At 42.7% G+C, this 20,813-nt stretch overlaps 3 protein-coding genes across 4 annotated transcripts in view; 2 read left to right on the top strand and 1 right to left on the bottom strand.

Moving 5' to 3' along the window:
• shroom2a (shroom family member 2a) overlaps positions 1–11,093 on the top strand; it is a 31,137-nt gene extending 20,044 nt beyond the window's left edge. For both annotated transcript variants that reach the window (XM_046392562.1, XM_046392563.1), the window contains 7 exons: positions 5–2,453; positions 2,890–2,975; positions 6,012–6,590; positions 7,168–7,743; positions 8,922–9,093; positions 9,264–9,536; positions 9,644–11,093. In XM_046392562.1, the coding sequence (XP_046248518.1) occupies positions 5–2,453; positions 2,890–2,975; positions 6,012–6,590; positions 7,168–7,743; positions 8,922–9,093; positions 9,264–9,536; positions 9,644–9,916 (4,408 nt within the window). In that variant the 3' untranslated portion in view covers positions 9,917–11,093. The remainder of the gene's footprint in view (positions 1–4; positions 2,454–2,889; positions 2,976–6,011; positions 6,591–7,167; positions 7,744–8,921; positions 9,094–9,263; positions 9,537–9,643) is intronic.
• A 1,737-nt stretch (positions 11,094–12,830) lies between these two features.
• Positions 12,831–14,252, top strand: cldn34a (claudin 34a). Its single transcript, XM_046392566.1, has one exon. It carries the CDS (start codon positions 13,360–13,362, stop codon positions 14,173–14,175), a length of 816 nt encoding a protein of 271 aa, XP_046248522.1. The 5' UTR covers positions 12,831–13,359; the 3' UTR covers positions 14,176–14,252.
• A 3,219-nt stretch (positions 14,253–17,471) lies between these two features.
• On the bottom strand, positions 17,472–19,115 carry LOC124061056 (putative claudin-24). Its single transcript, XM_046392567.1, has one exon. It carries the CDS (start codon positions 18,867–18,869, stop codon positions 18,210–18,212), a length of 660 nt encoding a protein of 219 aa, XP_046248523.1. The 5' UTR covers positions 18,870–19,115; the 3' UTR covers positions 17,472–18,209.
• Positions 19,116–20,813: the final 1,698 nt, after the last annotated feature.

Raw genomic sequence — 20,813 nt, forward strand, 5'->3', positions numbered from 1 at the left:
CCAGCTCTTCCTCAGCTGATCTCTCCTCTGGCTGGGAGCAGACAAACCTGCGCAGAGTGTCTGACCAGTTCAGCTCTCTTGGCAGTATGGACAGTCTGGAACATGTCTCACATCCATATCCTGCCGGTCAGCTGTCACCTGCCAAGTCCAACAACAGTATGGAGCATCTTGGAGGAGGGAAACGAGACTCTGCCTACAGTTCCTTCTCCACCAGCTCTGGCACACCGGACTATACGCTCTCAAAGAGCAATGCTGCCTCAACAGAGAACATGCTCTATAAATTTAGTCAATGGGATGCCGGAGGAAAGCAGAACAATGGCAGAAACAGCCAGAGCATGACTGAGGGAGTCAAACCGGATGATAGAGTGACGTACTTCCAGATGCCAGGAGTTAGTAGCACAGGCTGTGAGGGTCCACAGACTGAGGAGCTGGCTGGCTCCCGCCATTCCACTTCAAGTAGAAGCAGTTTTGGACCTGTTTGGCATGTCCCTGAAAAAAAGAAGACTACTTCCCCCTCTCCTCCCCCTCCCCCTCCACCTGCTCGCAGTGACAGTTTTGTTGTAACAAAGGTACATGAAAGGGGACTTGTTATAGCTCAACCTGAAGGACCTGAATCACATATCTCCTGTAAGGCTTCCACAGAAAATCGACGCAGCCACAACCTATCCCCAAAAAATGAAAGTGATAGTTTATACACCTCATCAGATAAATTGAATCATAAACAGTTCAATTCCAACAAACAGTGCTCACAGTCCAGCAGTGATGTTAGGCAAGGCCAGCCCTCCCATCAAAGGCATCATAGTGACAAAAGTGCTTATTATTCTCAGTCCTGGGCTACATCTGTACCAAAGCCACAGAATGTAGGTGGCTACTATTGTAGCATGCAGGAACTGCCTACTAACGGTTCTGCACAGCACTATGGTCAGAATCAGCGAAGAAATTTAAGCACCTCAATGTCTTCCACAGCCACTGACCAAAACACTGACAGCAGTGGTCATAGCCGATACTACTGTGTCACAAAGTGTCAGCCCATGCAACCTAACCCCCTGCCAGGAAAGTCAGAGGACAGGAAGAGTGTCACAGGTGTAGACCTGACAAAGACTGGAAATGAGCAGGACTCCCACAGTCCACAGACAGTCACCAAAGTGAAGTATCATCTGTCCCAACAGCAGCAACACTCCTCGCACATTAAAGACAGTAATGGGTACAGCAAGCACCAAGTTACAACGGGACTAGATACCTCTGTACTTAAATCCAACTCTGATGATAGGGGAAGCCAGAGGGGACACAACACACAAAATGCAGAAGCTCAGTTCATGAGTTATCCTACCAGACAATTTGAACAGCGGAGGTCTCTGCCACTACAGCACAGAGAATTACCCCAAGACATCAGACATCACAGCCAAGTGGCCAACAAGATCTGCCCCCAGGCAACCCCCATGCTTCACTCTCTGTCTATGGATGCCGCAGGCCAAGAATCAAAAGGCCCAAACTCTGAGGAGTCCCTTGAAAGCAAGCAAATGAGGCGCAGCGACCGTTTTGCCACCACGTTACGGAATGAGATCCAGATGAGAAAAGCCAAGTTGCAGAAAAGTAAAAGTGCAGCTACCCTTCCTGGTACCGAGGATGAGACAGAGGCCGAACAGGATATCTGGAAGCCCACTGAAAACACCACCCCAGCATCTGCAGAAGGCTCCTTCACCAACACCTACAAGGTTAATCTGAAGGAAGCACAAGCAAGGGTGCTCATGGCTACGTCTTTCAGGAGAAAAGACCTAGAGCCTGTCTTACTTGAGAACCCTGCAGCTGAGGCCTTACCTAATTACCAGTCCTCAGCGCTGACCTGTAAAGATGTTACCCCTCTGCCAACTGTCTCAGAGTCTGTTATGAATAAACCAGGGCCTGCTTGTGGCCAAGTAACTCGCATTGGTGGTCGAAAGCGTTTTCCTGCAGAAAAGAAGGTAAGATCTTTCTCTGAGCCAGACAAAATTCATGAAGTTGGGGTGAAGGAGGATCTCCCTCAAAATCAAAATGCAAGCTCCTCACTAGACCAAGAGAAGCTGTTACAGGAAAGTGACAAACCAGCTTTCCCCAATCACGTTCTCCCTCAGTGTTATATCGAGACCCCCACAGAGACCAAGGCCAGAGCTCTTGCCATAAGCAGTGAAACAGAGGACACAGTGAAAGGCATCAGGAGCGGAGAAAACACTGATGAGATCCATGGAGGTCCTTACTCAGCAGACAAGCTGTCTGTTTTAGACCAGCAAAGACTGGGCACCTTCGCTGAGTATGAGGCAAAGTGGAATATACAGCAACAAAAGCCAGAAACAAGAGGCTCCGGGCGCTACCGGTCTGCTGATAACATCCTGGATCCAGGAACAGAAGAGAGAACCAAAACCTCCTGTTTCCATGAAAGATCCCGGTCATCTCCTTCTGCTGACATCTATGGACAGGTGAGGCACATAGATTGTTTGTGATCCCGATATGACTCAGATATTTTATTTGACTAAAAAAGTGAGAGGTCTCTAGGTTGTAACATTGTTTTACTCACTTAAATGTTGCAACTTTATCAAGCCCTCAAGGTACCTTAACATCTCATTAAGACAAACATACTGGCTGAAGTGAAGGGAACAAAGAAAAGAGCCAAGTCAAATATTAATCCATGTTTGTTCATATGACACACCCTCAGCTCAAGGAAAAGAGAGGGGTATCAACCCGCCGATTTCTTTTTTTTTCACTGTTGAAAAATCAGGAAGCTGCGATATGAGTTGATTGAAATAGTTAACAAACTACAACAATTTGGGTTTTTGTTTAACTGGAGGCCTTTTTTCTGAGTGGTTTGGGTGGTTTTACGTAACAGACTTTGTGTTTGTTTAAACTTATTTACAGAAAATTCAAGTCCCTGCGAGAAAGTCTGAGACAGAATATTTCCAGACAGAGAGTAAACTCACTGAACCACTGAATGCTGCCACAAGGTGAGTACATTTCAGCTGATGTAACCTGCTAGTACACCAATGTCTTTCACTGTGGACTACTTTCTGTGTCCAGTTTAGAATGGCTTACAAAAGCAAAAATGTGATTGTTCTTGCGTTTAGCATTTGACTCAAAGGATTCCCTTTTGGGTAAACCTAAAAGGGAGTAAACTAGTATTATTTGTCATCAACATGTAAATTCAAACTGAACGCAAAGTTTTATCAGTGAAAAAGGCAGTAAGCTTGTAGAGGAACAGTGAAGTCTTTATAATCTGTCAAGGCATACCAGTGACACTGCCTTGGTGCAGCTGTGACGACATAAGTCCATCTCTCTGGCTGTGCTTTGTGTCATTTTGTAGAGGCTTACTGGTGTAGGCGAGGCATCTGACCATGTCTGTGACAACCAGAAAGTGTTTCTTCAGCCCTCAGAGCTTTGCATAACACAGTTGCACTGTTGCTCTGTTGCTGACAATGTTGGTTTGTTGATATATCCTCTACTTTGGTTGAGATTGAAATATCTTGGCAGCTTTTGGATGAATTGTCATGAAATTCTGCACAGACCTCACAGTTCCCAGAGAATGAGGTCTTTTGATCCTATGATATTTCCTCTAATGCTGCCATGAGGTTTGTGAGCGGTTTTGATTGAAATGCCTCAACAAATAAAGGTTAGATTGACAGTTTGTAACAGACACTCATGTTCTTCTCAGAAAGAACTTAAATGGTACCATAACCTCTCATCAAGCATCATCATCAGGTCAAAATTTTAATTTGTCCAAAACTTTGGTTTAACACCTGCTCTAATGACATTTCCATCAAGCCTCATCTGACCCGCTGATTAATAAATCCTAGCATGCTAACAGGTTAGACTAAGATGGTGAACATGGTAAACATTGTATCTGCTAATCATCTGCATGTTGGCCTTGTTATTGTCAGCATGTTAGCATGCTGACTTTAACATTTAGATGTCTAGAACAGTTTTGAGTACAGCCGCAATTGTGTATAACCCCAGAAATAATATGAAGCTTTATACAAAGTTGTTTGGTCACACTGGATTAAAGCTCTCTCCTGAGTGACTGTTTATTTTATGGGCAGGATATGAATGTTTACAGGTGAGGTTGACCATTTAATGTGATCCTTTGATGATCCTGTCATGTCATGTGATTTTATAGTTTATTGTTAAAATATAAGGTCACCTGTTGTACCTGTTCACTGCTCTTATGTTCCTTCCTTTATTTAAAAATGTTGTCCTTAAATTATATAGAACATTTCCACCATTAAGCCATCTGTGTCCCACCACAATGAGTTGAAGGGCCATTCCAGCACTTCTGCACGCAAAGTTCAATTTGCTCCTCATGCAGGGAACTGCTTAGACTGAGAAAATTGTTGCATAGTGAGTTTTTCAAATTTTGAAAAAATAACCCTGATTATGTAATTCTGCAGATCATTTCATGCTTTGTAATGGCAGCTCCATTACACAGCATGAAATCATGCAGTAATATGCAATAATATGTGTATTTGAAGTATGCATGGTGAGCAAACCAGTGTTTTGAAGCATTATTCTCTTTTGCTCTGATTACTTCATCGTTAGTAATGATCGTTTGATCACTGGTAAACTATGCATAGTAGCGTGGTCAGAATGACTTCATGGTTTGTAACCAGTTATTCAAGAGTGTTTATGCATTATCTAAACTTCCCACAGGTGAAAGTCTTTCACTGGTATAGAGTATCTCTATCTTGAGCAACCTCATTGTAAGAGCCACACCATACAACACTCACGTTTGCATTTCAACAACAGTGTAGAGGATATTATTGTCATTGAAAAGTCAGGGAGATGAGCTAAGTGAGGTGTGCTCCACCCATTAGGGTTATTGATACAAGTGTAAAGAGATACCGACAGGTGGCTTCCGTCACAGAGAGTCAGCAGTAAACTGCTCTTACTTCTCTTCCATGGAAATGACAGCAGTAAGATATTACATAGGGTGAGTCAGTACATTCATTTCTTTCTTTTGCAGTTGGACATGGACATATTCTGTGTTTGATCCTAGTCTTTCTATATTATTTCTAATGCTACCATTGCTTCATATTTGTAAAGATATATTTGTCCTTATTTTAGAGAGACTATAGTGAAGTAGTGTGTACACTGTGAAAGGGTCAGGAAAAAAGAGTCTTGATGTCTGGGCTCCTTTGGTGGCCAACAGTGCCCAGCATGTGCATCATGTTTCCCATCTGCACAAGGTAACTTTCTCACACACCATGCAGAGCTGAGGAATGCTTGAGGTAGGGTTAAAGAACAAAAACACTGGTTCATTGGTTGACTTGCCACAGCCTGTATGATTTCCAGTTGGTAGGCTGGAGTTATGGTGTCTGTCTTCCACGGTGCTTAATCATGTGACTGCAGAGTCCTAAGTACCTAATCAAAGTTGTGTGATTTCTGTGTTGATGCCCTCTGAGTGCTCTTAATTCAATTGGTATGTGAGCATGCATGGAAATGTAGTCTGTGAGCATGAAAATGCAGAATTTGGTGGGTTTGCATGCTTTTGCCATCTAGAATGTCTAATGACAGCATTCCACTGTGTTGTATGGTTAAATTACAAATCACACACTGGTTCAAATGTTAGTATACAATTGTTCATTTAGTTCACTGTCACACCTTTAATGATTTCCTGTGATCTCTAAATATTAAACTCTTGTTCCCTGTATGTCTGACTTTAACTTCAAATAGTTAAAACTGTAAATGTGAATCAGGCAGGAAAAAGTGATCCACTCTTGCTTCTTTGCACTGGAGGATTATTTATTCCTCTGTGCTGACTTGTGGGAACTGAAATATTCCCTTTCAGGCTGCCAGCTGAACAGTTACCAGGGAGGAGGCTCACAGTAGAGAGGAAGATGTGTGTCTTGTCATGTTGGCATAATCATAGTGGCTGCTGGAGAGACAAGGCCTCTGCCACAGTGTGTTATTTGATTGAGCTGCAGATGATAGTCCAAGCTGCCTGTTTGTTGCACGGTGTGTAATTAAAAGCTTTCTATTGTGTTCCTCAGGCTCTCTGACAGAGCGCCCAGTGACTGTAAAGTGAGAGAAAAGCCTGTGGAGTTTGAACATTACTCAGCACCACACCCTCCGCCCATGACAGGAACCAGCCCTGACAGCAGACACAGAGCTGCCCCTGCTGCCGTCTCTCACAGTCTCACAGAATCTTCCCTCCCTCAACCTGAGGACCACGGCCACAGTGAGTCTGGGCCCAGGAGGAAGCCCTCTGCGCTGGAGAAGCCTCCCCCACCCAGATGCCCAGAGGTCAACTCCCATGAGCCTTTCACCGGTTCCCAGGGCAAAGTCTTCACCCACTGCTCTCCTAAGACTGACTCTAACTCCGCCTTTGTCCCCACCCACTCTGCAAAGGGAGATTCTGAGCAGGGCAAAGGACTTGTGGACAAAGGACAAGGGGCAGTACATCATCTATCAACATCCAATCCTCTGCTTGCCTCCTCTCCCCCAGCTTCCTCCCACAGACCCTCAGGGCTGGCCGCTATGGAGGAGCAGCGCTCTCCATCTCCACAGTTTTCCCCTCAGAGACTCAGTGACAAGCCACCGATCTCCTTACGGGATGAAGGCACAAACAGGTAAACGTAACGTGTTTATTCTGAATGTACATCATTTTGTTGCAGCAGCTTAATCAGAATGCAGTGAATGCAACTCCTCTAGTCGCGTGCCTTTATGCTACTTGTACAAAGGAGCTTATTGAGAGTCACAGCCTTTGTAGAATCAACATGTGAGTGCTATCAAGCTGCAGTAAATTTGAGGTATTCTCCACATTTCTATAAAAGCCACTGGCAGTGTAGGCATAATTTAGCTCAGTGCCCACAATGTAAAATGTAGTCTAAATGGCCCTGTTGTGAAGCTGTTTATACATCCTCTGGATCCAGAACTAATTGATATCATCTGTAGTGAACTTAGGACTGCACAGTAGGATTATTACAGCTAGTAGAAACCAAAGTGGTATGAGGAGTCCAGATGTCTTGGATATTCCAGCGTACTGGCCATGGAAAAAATCTCAGTTGCCATCATGCAGTGAAACTTTAAATCAGCGTATGGCTGGAATAACTGTAACAAGAGATTTTCTCCTCCTTCCAGAGAGAAACTCCAAGAAAAATCTTAGAGTTTCTATTTTCAAGCTTGTTTCTCTCTTTGATATTTCAGGATGGAGCATGTGACAGAAAACCAAACTTCTGCAGTGAAGAAAGTGCCCATCAGGATTGTCCACTCAGAGGGAGTCACAGAAAAGGAAAATTGTCCATTTTTGCAGCACAGTGATCCCCTTGCTGTTGAACCTGAGGGTCCTGGTGTGACCAGACTTGGCAGTCTGGGAGCAACCGGGCAGGACTCTGTCTTCTGTGCCTTTATTCGTCAGAGGGAGGCCGATAGCACACTGGCCTCTCAGACAGAGCCAAAGGCCCAGAGGGACATGCACATTAATACTGTGAGAGATCACATCAACTCTGAGAGTCAGCAGCCTCTACAGCCCACGGATGAGCCAAGCAGCAACAGGGCGACAGTAACCACAGGACTGTCTGAGGATCAGAAGAGAGAAGAGCTGGCCAGAGACATCATGGGGAAGGATAAATCACTTGCCGATATTCTTGACCAGAGCAAAATGAAGACCACCATGGACTTGATGGAGGGTATCTTCCCTCAGGACGAGCAGCTGTTGGAAGGAGCTCACCAACGAAAGAAGGCGCCCATGAAACAGACAGTTTCCCGGCCTGCTGAGGAAAGGTCAGCCTCACATTTTAGCTTTTGTACTGGGCCTGGCACGTGTTTTCTGTCTGTGCTCACTGGTGTTCTTACCATGGTTCTTACTCCTTTAATTTGTACATAAATCACCTGCTTCCCTCACCTTGTTTTACCTGTAGACTGTGTATTTACAATATAAAGTATGAAGTATATGAAGTTAGTTTGATACAAACCTGACATGCACAATAACTTAAATCATCACCACTTTAACATTTAGTTATCTGTATGTGTAATATGTTATTGATTGCTGTTCTCACCAGTTTTCAAATTTGGACTCACCAGGGCGCCCCTGTAGTTCAGTAGGTAGAGCGTGCGCCCTGTGTATTGACGCTGTCTGTCCTCTGCAGTGGCCACAGGTTTGACTCCTGTGTGTCTACCAAAAAGTAAAAAGAAGAATTTCACATTGCAGCTTCAAGACCTTTTGTTTGAAATCAGGAGACAAAAGCAAGAAAAATTCAGTAAGAAAAATCTCTCACTGAAGCAAAGTAGCAAAGAAGTTGAATGGTGTGATATTAGTATTGATTTCCAACCACACTTCTGAAGCTGCCACTCAAAGGACTAGTAGCAGGAACCCAAATTTGGTCCAAATCTACCTAAATACTGACAAATTGTTAAGAAAAACAGTCAAAATGTCTGTTGGGTTCTTAAGAGAAAGTTATGAGAACAAGAAAATGGTATGTGCCACCAAAAATCTGTTGGTACGTGAGCCCATTGTTCCTTTTGACAGTTCACCCTGTGTATTTTTATTTGGTTTGGTCTATCCTTCCATTTTCTATACCGCTTATCCGTCAGGGTCGCGGGGGAGCTGGAGCCTGTCCCAGCTGACTACGGGCAAGAGGCGGGGTACACCCTGGACTGGTCGCCAGTCAATCGCAGAGCTGACACACAAAGACAGACAACCACACACTCTCACACTCACACCTAGGGGCAATGTAGAGTAACCAGTTAACCCTATGTGCATGTCTTTGGGATTGTGGGAGGAAGCTGGAGAACCCGGAGAAAACCCACGCAGGCACAGGGAGAACATGCAAACTCCACACAGAAGGGCCCAGACCGGGATTCGAACCCTCTTCCTATGAGGCGACAGTGCTAACCACTGCACCACTGTGCCCCCCCTGTTTGGTTTGGTAATATGAGAAATTCTGTTACTTGTATTTCAGAGAGAAAGAGGAAAGTATGCCGGCAGCTGTCACCATGGTGACCAGCTCTACATATTACAGCACATCTGCTCCCAAAGCAGAGCTCCTTATTAAGATGAAGGACATGCAGGAGCAGGAGCAGGAGGAGGAAGACTCTGAAGATGAGCTGGATATTGATTTGGCCAACAAGAAGGTAACATACACTCAGTGAACTCATTCATATTTAGCGTTTGTACGATGACAACACTAGAGGTAACAGGTATAAACATGTTCAAAAAGGTTGGCATAACGAAATGAACCAACATGATGAGATTAAAGGCCTGATTGAAATGAGTTTTGGTTTTACATCATCTGTTTTTGTAGCAAGAGCTGATCAACAGCCTCAGCAAGAAGCTTCAGGTGTTGCGGGAAGCCCGGGAGAGTCTTCAAGAGGACATCCTTGACAACAACTCTCTCGGAGAAGAGGTGGAGGCCCGAGTCCAGCAGGTCTGCAAACCCAACGAGCTGGACAAGTTCCGGATGTTTGTCGGGGACCTGGACAAGGTGGTGAGCCTGCTGCTGTCTCTGTCAGGCCGTCTGGCCAGAGTTGAAAACGCCCTCAACAGTCTGGAAGAAGATGCCACTCCTGAGGAGAGGGTGAGTAAATGTAAATCTTTGAAACCCCCTTTTGGTTTTGTTTCCCCCACCAAAAGAGAAAACGTGGTGCATCTTCTCAAATCACTATTTGTTTTTATCGCCTACAGCGTACATTGATTGAGAAGAGGAATCTGCTGATTCGACAGCATGTGGATGCAAAGGAGCTGAAGGAGAACCTGGACCGTAGGGAACGCGTGGTTTGTGAGATCTTGGGCAACTACCTGCCGGAAGACAGCCTCACAGACTATGAGCACTTTGTCAAGATGAAGTCTGCGCTCATCATCGAGCAGCGCAAGCTTGAGGATAAAATCAAACTGGGCGAGGAACAGCTCAAGTGTCTGATGGACAGTCTGCCAATAGAGCATAGGCTGGCCTTTTGAAGATGATGGACACAGGTGAACTAGTTGTTTCTTCAAGTTGCAGTTGAGGCCTTTGCCAGCAGAGGGAGACTGTTCTGATGTTTTCCAGCTCTGTGAAGCCTCATCTGAGCACATGTTACTGCTTCACACATTCTCAACTGGACTGCCATAACAGCACCTGGACTTACAGCACAGTAACTCCCTTGTCAGATACTACTTTTGCTGTGTTTTTATTTTTGTGGATTTTTTTTTTAGTAATTTATTGTAGCCTTTTGAATCTGCGAAGGAGGGGACAGTATTTTATCTTCAACTGATTTAAGCAACCAGGCCACCCAGTGCGTGTTACACTCTGAGCAACTAGGAGTATTTATCATGTTTTATGTTAAAGTAATTTCACATTCTGGAACCCTTTTCACATAATCCATAAAATCTGGTCAGTTATTAATAAACTCAAAAGTTTTTGTTAACATTTATATATAAACTAGTGGCCTTTTACTAAGATTTTTGTGCCCTTGCTTTCCTTGCTGAAGAACATTATCCTCTTCAATAAACAGAAGATAAAAATTTTGGGATGTTAGTGAATGTACCTGAAGAAAAGGTGTGCAGACACTGGTCATTTTAAAGAGCACTTGTTCAACTTCACTAAACAGAAGAGCTGTAGCACTTCACATCCAGACAAGTGAAATCCAAATTTGAAGTGCCTGAGGAGCCACCCATATTACCATCTTCTAATCCACCTCTCAGTGCTGCTCTGTTTTATTCATATACAGAAAAAAACTTCTTTAGATTATGATTTTGGCACATATAAGTTGACCGAGTGTTTTTGAATTTTGTCTTAATACTTCACTGCGTTTTGTTATTCACGGTGCAGATGTTAAATGCATAGTTACCACAGTTGTTACTTGACTTCTAGCTAAATTCATCACAAAAAGTTTTTTTAAGTTGTTCATTTTGCAAACAAACATGGAACTAAATCAATGCAAAGCATTTTGACCAGTTTGAATTTCAGTCTGTCAAATGTCTAAAATTCAGAAGGCAAGCATTAAATCAGTCTCCCAAAGGTGAAACCCTTTCGGAGGATGTTTGTTCTGCACATTTGAGAATCTTAGTTTCATACGCTTCATGCACTGCTACAGCCTGACTCTTAACACATCAGCTGTGCTCCTTTGTTTCAAATAAAGAGTTTTCTGGAATCACAGCACTGTGTTTGATTGATCTCCAATGTAGTGATCAGCTCATTCTTCACTGTCATTCATTAACTTCACCACACCCTCTACTGATAATACAAAGTAAGTAAAAGACTTTGACATGAAGAGGAATATCTTTAACAGTCAGGTGTGACAGCCTTCCTCTCACAAAGCCGACACAAAATTTGGACTGTAGCTCAGACTGATTCTCCTGTGGTGTCTGCAGAAGGATTCAGTGTATGCTGAGAACGAGAAATGTGAAGTTGAGACTCATCAAGGTGAGAAGGACAAGGTGTAACGGAGTGTTGTTTCATTTTACTGCATAACATGAGATTTATATGGACAATCATTAACTACAATAAAGTTTGAATTACCTACCGTCTCTAGAAATAAGGAGGCAACTGCAGGAGTTTTATTCTATCCACAAGGCTGGTCAACATTTGAATTTTCATCTTGGATGGTACTGATGTATGTTCCAGCACTGGCTAAGGTTACTGTTTTTTCCTCAATATGTTATTGTATTTATGATGATATTATACATTTATATCCTTGATAATGTAATATACAATACACAATCTGGGATATTCAGATTACTCTCTATGCTTTGTTGTCTTGCTGTCACTTGCTAAAGGAATTCTGGGACAGAACACAAAACTCTTATGCTGTATGTAGCAGTTAGAGAATATTATTGCAGCTATTGTCTAAAAACATTACAGGGATTAAATGTTTGTAGCCCAAGTTGGTAATAAATTATGTGTATGCAAAAACAATTGCAGTATGTAACAATTCTTAGTGTGTATAGCGTGTCCTGAAAAATAAGTAGATTAAGCGTAATTAAAAGATTAGTTTGAGCGTTCACACAGAACCCCATGTTGGCAGTAGAATTTTTGTTTTGATTTATGGTCACAGTCACAGTCCATGTTGATGTGCGTGCTGAAGGTCTAACTGCATGCTGTTTTCCTGTCCCTGTGGAGTCTATGCCCACATTAGTGGGAAACTTGATTTATTAATCACCTTTAATACATGTTGAGTAGTTTGTAATTGTAATTTGTTATCAACTTTGGACCGCTGAGCTTCACCAAAGTGAGTTCTGCACCTTTACTTCATCTTGTGGCCATTATAGAATACTGTATCCCAAGTGTCAAAATGTAGTTTTAAAACCTTGTTTTTGTTTACATTGTGCTCACATGGTGTATATTCTCGACAATCTTCAACCTAACTGACACCCTGAAAACCTGGACTGTGTACATTTATGTATACTAGCTAATCTGTAGTGCTATTTATCCATCCGGATTGTTTAGGTGGAAGCTGCAGAGTTTTGAAGATATCAGCTGTAGAGATGTCTGCCTGTTCTTGAATATAATGGAATTAGATGACACTTAACTTACACAAAGGGCCAAAACACCTGTTTTTTGTTGTTGTTGTTGTTGTTGTTTTTTCTTTTGTTTGTTTGTTTGTCAGCATAGAAGGAAGCGTGTGCATACTCAAAGATGAGAGGCTAGCTAACTAAGCTAACTAAAAAAGCTAATGTTTCAGCCGAGCAGAGGAGGACAATATTAATGTTTACATCCCATCCTGTCACGAGACTCTTGTCCATGAGTAGTAAGTAGTAAGTCTCCTTCTGTGTGGTGATACAATGTAGTTTGGAAAATAGAAAAACATGAACAAGCATTATAGATCATCTTGAGTAACCAGGCTATGATTTCTGGAAAAAGACATTGCTGTTAATTTTTTGTTGTTGTTGTTGTTGTTGTTGTTTGTGCTTTAAGCAGCACAAGCAAAGCCCCATCTTTCATTATACTGAAGAGAAAACATTAGTGTATTAGTATAGTGTGAACTGTCCCTTTCAAGGGAATGATTGAGTCACTGATTGTAGAAATAATTAACTGGAGGAACTGAGGTGGTAGTCTGAAAACTTTAGCAGATAATGTTATCTACATGGCTAGATACCACTAGCAATAAGTGGGTAAGTGAGAAAACCACTTTTATTGTCATTTGGAAAGAATTTTTTTAAAGCTTACTTTTGAGATGTACCGTATTTTTTGGCACAAGGCACCTCCTGACACCGCAGACATATGCAACCATCCTATCATATTTAAATTTTCTCATCGCTTATGTTTAATTTCAGTGTATTACTAAATTAGATCAGTGAAGAATACCAGAATATTAACATGGACGTGTAAAGGAAACCTCTGAGAACCTCTGAGTTTAAGATGTTTTAACACAGCTGTGGATATTTGTGTTTTCAGCAGGTGTGAAGGATGTCAGACATATTGTATGAACCCAACACTGTGTGAGTCAGCGATCAGTCTCTCGGAGCATCAGCAGTCACACAGAATGAAGTACATAGCTCACACAGCTCACTTGCAGTTCTTGGGCCTGATAGAAGGAATCCTGGCATGGATCCTCATTATGGCCACGGTTGGCCTCAACGAGTGGCGGCTGTGGCACGTGGCTGATGAGTCTGTCATCACCTCAGGCATAGCCTGGGTGGGTATCTGGAGGGTGTGTTTCTACAGTCACGTCCTTCCCAAAATAGAGAACTGTCAAAGCATCAGCATCGCGGACCACTTTGTTCCTGCAGAGATCCCCGTGGCTCAGGTGCTGATGCTGCTGGGAGTGATCTGTGGCCTGGCAGCGAACATCAGTGCTGCAGTAGCTATGAGAATGGTCTACTTCTCTGTGGAGGATCGTAGGAAAATAAGGCTGGTCTTCATGCTGGCAGGGACCCTGTATGTGGTGACTAGTATGTCCTGCTTGGTGCCGCTCGGGTGGAACATGAACTCTGTACTGAACAACAGTACAATAGACTTTCCTCCTGAATTCCATCTCCCCACAGCTCCTGTCAGGCAGCAAGTTGGCTCGGCTATTGGAGTGGGCATCTTCGCCTCCATACTGATGCTCATAAGCGGACTGCTTTTTCTTTGCTACCGCTACGCCTGGCAGGCACTGAGCTCAGAGCCCCACAAAGACACCAAGGACCCTCTCCATGGTCCCTGGACAGAAACGACCCTGACACCAACGTCTGAATTGCCAAACAGAGACTACTGTGGCAGAGATAATCCTGCATTTCACACTGAAGAAGCCTCATGATAATCAAATGTATTTGTTTGTTTGTTAAATTTGTAATTGTTTTCCTCTATGGGAAAGTGACTTAGACAATATCAGAGACTGGAGACTAACAGTATGGGTTAGATGGTGGAACAGTAGCCATGTTATCTTAGCAAAAACACTGTAAGCTACACTTCAGAAGCATCGACTATGTAACATTCAAATGTCTGCATCTTCTCTGTATTAGAGAAAATGCATTCAAGATTTATTGCCAGCACACAACGTCACATAAAGCTTCAGTAACACAAGTCAGACTGGTTCATCTAGGACAAACTAGCTAGTAACTTCAAAATAACACTGTCATATAATCACTTTATAAGTTCTTATGTCTAAGTTAGCTCTTTAGCTAATGTTCCACTGTGTTTTCAAGCCTGTCGCTCACATTGTTTGTCCCCCATTTGTGCTAACTAGTGGGGGTTTACACATCCAGAGCAAAATTAGCATTTAGTTGGAGCTGTGTTTATATGTCCTCCTGATTATCCACTATTAGCCTCACTCTCATTCTATAACTGTTTAGGTTTTAAGCAACTGGAAGTTATTTAGCTTAAATTAGCCCATTAGCTGCTATGTGCTCCACGACTTTCATCAGCTTGTTCCTCTCCACATCTGTCTGCCTTTGATACTGACTCTGAAATGCTCAATAAAGCCATTGCAAATTACAGAGTTGGTAATAATTTGGGTTTGTCACTACTAGCGACACCTTTCTTAACACCTATTGTTAATGTAAAAATCTCAATTAAGGCTGCTAATTTTGCACTGTTGAATAATGTATTTTGTATGAGATGATATGTATTCCTGTCATGTTTTTAATAAAAATCTACAGATGCCAGCTTGATCCTATTTCAACTTCATGCTGCTCATGTGTAGACCAGCCATATTGGATTTGTGCTGCCAGAGTTCAGGGACAGATGTGGTAATATACTTTATCTCTCCAGTATTACACAATATGTCCCATTCAAAGTAAGCAATCTGAGTGTTCCTGTATTGACTGATCAGCATTACCATAACTAAGACTTGGGGAGGTGACATTGCATGCCGAGGTGTGGGCTTCTAACAGGCCCCATGTGAAGAGGCATCTTAGCGGGTCAGGTTGACTGGAGGCCCTGCTCATGTGACCTGGGTAGGAGGCTGACGAGAGCAGGCATGTGAGTATGAAGAGGGGGCTGTCTCACAGTATTGTTGCTGCAGAAGACACACACACACACTCAAGGCTGCACCTCTCTGGAGGCGGCTAGCTGCTGAGGAACAAAAGGCTCTTCAGCTGAGCACAGCTCTCTGTCAAAAACACAAGTCCCAGAAGTGGATGAAAGGTAGACCTGCTCTGACCACTCCTGCAAGATTGTGAGGTTCTTTATCACAAGCAGTCAAAAACAGCACACTTGGTTCCAGTAATCTGCAACAGGAGAACCACTGCTATTAATTTAACCAACTGAACATTATTCAAAAGCATTTCTCTAGATAAGAGATTTGGGAAAGGTATTTAAATAATTCTCAGCGGATCTTGTCGTCTCTGTCTTCACCACCCTCCCACCTCTTTCATGCACATTCCCCTCTACAGATAAGACTGACATAATAATGTGAGCAGGCTATGTTTTATCTAATCTGTTAGGGTAAGTCATCTACTCTCAGCTATAATGTATAATGGTGGAACACAGATAAGAAGGCTCTGAGAGAGAAAGAGACGATGTACAATTAAGAACCTTTAAGTTGGGTTGTATCAGAAAACGGTGAACGTGGTGAGATTATATTTTCCGATTCAGGAGATATAATTGGTAGTAAACTCTGATTATAAGAATGATTTTACCTCATATTCTTTTACCTTCTTAGCAGATTCCTGAAAACAATCCAAGACATCAAAATCAGATAAAAATTATTATGGTCTTTGCTATCGGCACACGTAGTCAGGAATGGAAAGCACTATAAATACATTTACTCAGACCCTTTGGTTGGGAACTACTGGACTAAACCATTGTAGTCAATTTATAGCGATTAAAGTATTTGAAATGAGCTCCGCCTCCATCAGCTACAATCATAAAATGCTGCATACAATTAATACTAACAATCTAATGATGCTGTGACGCTATATTCCTGCAGAATGAGCACTTTTGATACTTTCAGTAATTTTTTCTCACAGTAACCCTGTACTTGCAGGACTTTTACTTGTAATGGATGGTACTTGTCTTTATCTAACTTTGTTCTTATCCCTGCTTGCGAGATAAGACATATAAGGGGATTTTGTTGACATATTGTAGTTGTGAGGGTGTAGGGTGTTGAGCATATGCAAGATATTGCACTGATTATCAAATCTTATCAACGTTTGAACTCTGAATGGAATCATCTCCAAATCCATCTGAAGTGTCAGAGGGTTCATAGTGCAGTAAGTCATTTTACAAAGATAGTAAGATCATTTGAAGATATTTTTTGCACTTTAATCACTAATGCTTATCATCTCCTCAGAGTATTTTTGTTTATTTGCAATGGGATGCATTTAAACATAATTTTGTATCCCATTTCCGTTGTGTTGCCACATTGCCTGGCCCCACAGTACTTATGGTAATCAAAAAGGACATCTCTGCAGTTGTTTTTACTGCCTTTCCTGCTGATAGATGCCCTTGCACTGGGAGACACCAGGCAGCTTCCTGCAGCCTATGTGTGCCGCATCAGAGGATAGGAGGGAGCCTTTAAATCCGCTTTACGAGGCCTGACAGAGCCAGTTTTTATATACTCAGACGTTAAGTCTGTCCCATCTCAGGCAACATATGCTTCTGTGACAACATCATTATCACTCATTAACTTCATTCTCTAAGCACAGACTACGCAAAAAGCACCATCATTAGGCTGTGGAGGTTTAGAAATCACCCTCCTTTAATGCAATAGCACATTTATGTCACTGTACTTGTGTTTGTGTAAATGACACAGAGTTCTGGAGTGCAGACAGCGGCGGCGCCCTCTGACCTTGGCAAATTTGTGTAATTATGTCAAAGCGAGAGCCGCAAGGGCAACCTGTTCTACATTCTTCACAGTACATACTGCCCATTAGAGCATTCATTAAACACAGCTTAGCTCAGCGAGTGACCAGGAAATCTGATGGAATTAGTCTCAAGCTGCGTTTCCACCACCGCAGACACACCTGACGGACCAAGACTGCTGTTTTCAGTCCCTCCACCCCTCTGCTCAGCTTGTCATCTGGTTACAGAGCGACAAGGGCCCACTTCAGACCAAAATAAGTTCAGGGTTTATGTGACTAAAGGATGACCCGATGGGTAAAAAGCAAAAGGGCAGCCATGTTTCCACCTCAGATATAACTGGAAAAAAATGCGCTCATTGTTTCATCCAGATAATTGTCACAGCTTCTCACTTTTATAAATATAAATTGAAAAATAAATGAACATATTCAGCATATTCGGGGGAATAAAACACTGGCACCCTTTAAACTTTTTAAAACAAAAAAGAGACAACTTTACAATAAAATTTCAATATAAATCTTTATGTGATTCATCTGAATGTGCTGCGCAATACAGCACAGAACACACAGCGTTCTCTAGGTTTTAGCATTTAGAATAACTTACAATCACAGCATTTTGAAAGCGTCCTGTAAAACAGACTCGAAATGGTATTTACTTCTTTGCTGCCACTGATAAGAGAAGGATTCTGAAGTCATGCCAGAAAAAGGAATATAAAGCATTTTATAAAACATGTCTTTAAAAAAAAAAATTAATTTCACTCATTGCAGCTGGTTCTCTGAAAATGATGAATTATGCATGTGCGTCATTAGAAATTACTGCAACACATAGTCACTGAGGATTTGGTGGTGTTCGCTACAGGGTCTTATTTTCACTATTTTACATAACATTTGATCAAAACCCACAAGTGATAAAGCAACCGTTCTACAGGATGAAGTGTTTGATATAAAACCAGATATTTACATAATTTCAAAGCAGTTTGAAGCGCAGCTCTACATGTGATTGTGTTGTGCTGTCAGTCTCTATGCAGGTCACTCTATTGTGATTTGTCCCTTAAACATATTCTGGGCGCTTCCTGAAGGAGACATCTGGATTCATGACCTGGTATCTCCGCTGCAGCACAGGCTGAGGCTCCACCTGTGAACATAAGCAAGGGGTGACCAACAGGAGCCCGGCCACTATGAAAAGAAATCCCCCGGCCCAGCCGCAGAACAGGGCATCTCCAAACTCCCATCGTGGCACCACATCGGGAACTTTATCATCAAAGAAATGTATCACAGCAAAATGGGCCATGTAGGAAACGGGGATCAGACACAACACTCCAGACATCATCCCCAGCACCCCTCCTATGATGGTTAAAGTCCTCTTGGTTCGGTGCCCTCCGCGTTCTCTACAGCTATTGACCATATGAAGTCCAGGTATAGCCACCAGCATTCCCAGCATGCCCAGAGCAAGGGATGCACACATGAGGATGCGGGCCAACTTGAGGTCACTGGAGAGGCCCAGCAGGCTGTCGTAAGCTCTGCACTCCATGCCCCCAACATCCTGGACCACACATGTCTCCCACAGGCCCAGCTCGTAGCTCTCTACTGGCAGCAGCGCAGTAGACATGGTCAGCCACTGCGGCAAAATAGTGGTGGCTAAAGCGCACAGCCATGCTCCGACATACACCAGCATCCCCAGCAGCTCCAAAGCGCAGGCGCACGTGTTCATCTCTTTCTCTCTCTCTCTCTCTCTCTCTCTCTCTCTGGCCTCCACGCTTGACAGAACCACAAGAGTTCTTCTTCTCTGGCTGCACTTCAGATGGAGAGGCCTGTGGATTTCCAGTCGGGACAAGAGCTGCTCACAGCACCTGATAATTAGAGTTGACCGCTCAGGCTCTGGACTCTGAGCTCTTTCACAAACAGTTCCCACTCAGAGGAGCACACATCTTCTATTGCAGGGAGGAGAGGGGCCCGTTCGGCCCTCCCCTTTGTGGTCCTCCTGCTCCGGCTGCTGTGCCAATGGGCAGCAGAGAGAGAGCCTATCTCAAAAGCAGGCCACGAGGGATGATATTAAATGTAGAAGGCATATCACACTGTGTACTTTTAGGTGAGAAATTAACCCCCTTATGTCCATTTGTGTACATCTTGTGTATCCTCACTGAGGATTAAATAAGGGGACAAATGATCATGGGTCAGTACAGTCAAGTTATTATTTACATGCCATGCCAAACCAAGATAAGCTTCTCACAAACTGAGCTGCCTCTGGAGATACAATAAAGTCTCCTGTTTTGAATGTGTGTGATGAAGATTAGAACTCCTTTTAACATAACTCAGTAAGTGTTCATTTTCTAAACTTGTGAGGAAACTTAAGTCATAAATACAGAATTATTAGTAAGTATAATGAGGGGCGTCCTCCTTACGAAATAATGAATTTATTATCTATGTAATCAAATTATGCAAGGAAAATGAAATCTGCTCAGTTTATAATGAAATGTGTTGATTATGATATGTGTATCTAGTTAATAAAAATGCGCCACATTTTTTAAATGTATTATATTCATAAGTGTGGTAGCTGGTGTCGTAGTCAGGCTTTTTGCAGCATGTGACTGAAACAGAAAAAACAGTACAACTTATTGTGCGCTCTCATATGAACACTACATAGCCTGTGGGAAATGATCGTAGGAGGCAACAGATCAAAGCTGATGTGAGAAAACATTTCCCAGTCACACACATGCTGTGGTGCACAACAAGCAACAAACACGCAAACAAAAATGCACAGATAAGATCTCCAGACTGCTAAACTCCTCCTTCCCTGGAGAACAAAATGCTCAGCTGACTGCACTGACATCTTCAAAAAGAGTGGACATCTTCATAAAGAGTCCACGTACTCACACACATAGTTAGCTGTACTGGTGTCAGTCTGCGGCTCATTGTCTGCGCCAGGGAATTAAGTTAATGGCAATTCCAAACCCCACTTGAAAACGTCAATATTTTCTTCCACAGTTTCAGAAGCACAACTACAGGAAACAATATCCTCAGTGACAGAGAGAAAGTAAGCACTTGGCAAAATGACAACCTGTCTGTTCCAACTGACTAGAAAATTTCTCTTGAAATTCATGTCATACTGAATTTCAGTGACTGCACAAACTATGAGGAAAACAGAAGTTTAATCAGTGTTGTTGCATTTTCTGCTGGTCACAGATAGAGGTCATCAAAGCTCCTGGATTGCCCACAGAATCAAAAACACTAAATCCAACTCCATCTCAATGCAGACATGACAAACACTCAAAACTCACACACAAACACCCAGTGCATGTATGGTATTACCTATTAATGTGATTTATCTATTAGTATAATTTTGTAATGTGGTTTTGTATATTCTGTTCTTATTTAATACTTAGTATTTTTCTCCCATTTTTCTCCCATTACTTAGTATTTTGTTTGTGAACCCTTGAACTGGCTTGTCTAGATGGAGTGCAGCCATTTTTAATGTTGTCAGTTGTTGTCAGTTACACCTGTGTCTTCCTGCTATGACTTGTCAAAATGGTCTTGATTGAAGGAAGAGGGGGCCTGGTCTCTCTTCTCGGAGGATACTGACAGTGGGTAGTTGGTGTTGTAAATGCTGTTACGGCTATTGGAGGCCGCCACTGGGTGGCGCTGCTGTACCACTTAA

This window comes from Scatophagus argus, chromosome 6 (assembly GCF_020382885.2).
Source record: "Scatophagus argus isolate fScaArg1 chromosome 6, fScaArg1.pri, whole genome shotgun sequence".
Classification (NCBI taxonomy): Eukaryota; Metazoa; Chordata; class Actinopteri; family Scatophagidae; genus Scatophagus; species Scatophagus argus.

Excerpts from the sequence above, each read along its gene's own strand:
- LOC124061056 (XM_046392567.1), bottom strand. The coding sequence starts at position 18,869 with ATGAACACGTGCGCCTGCGCTTTGGAGCTGCTGGGGATGCTGGTGTAT.
- cldn34a (XM_046392566.1), top strand. The coding sequence starts at position 13,360 with ATGAACCCAACACTGTGTGAGTCAGCGATCAGTCTCTCGGAGCATCAG.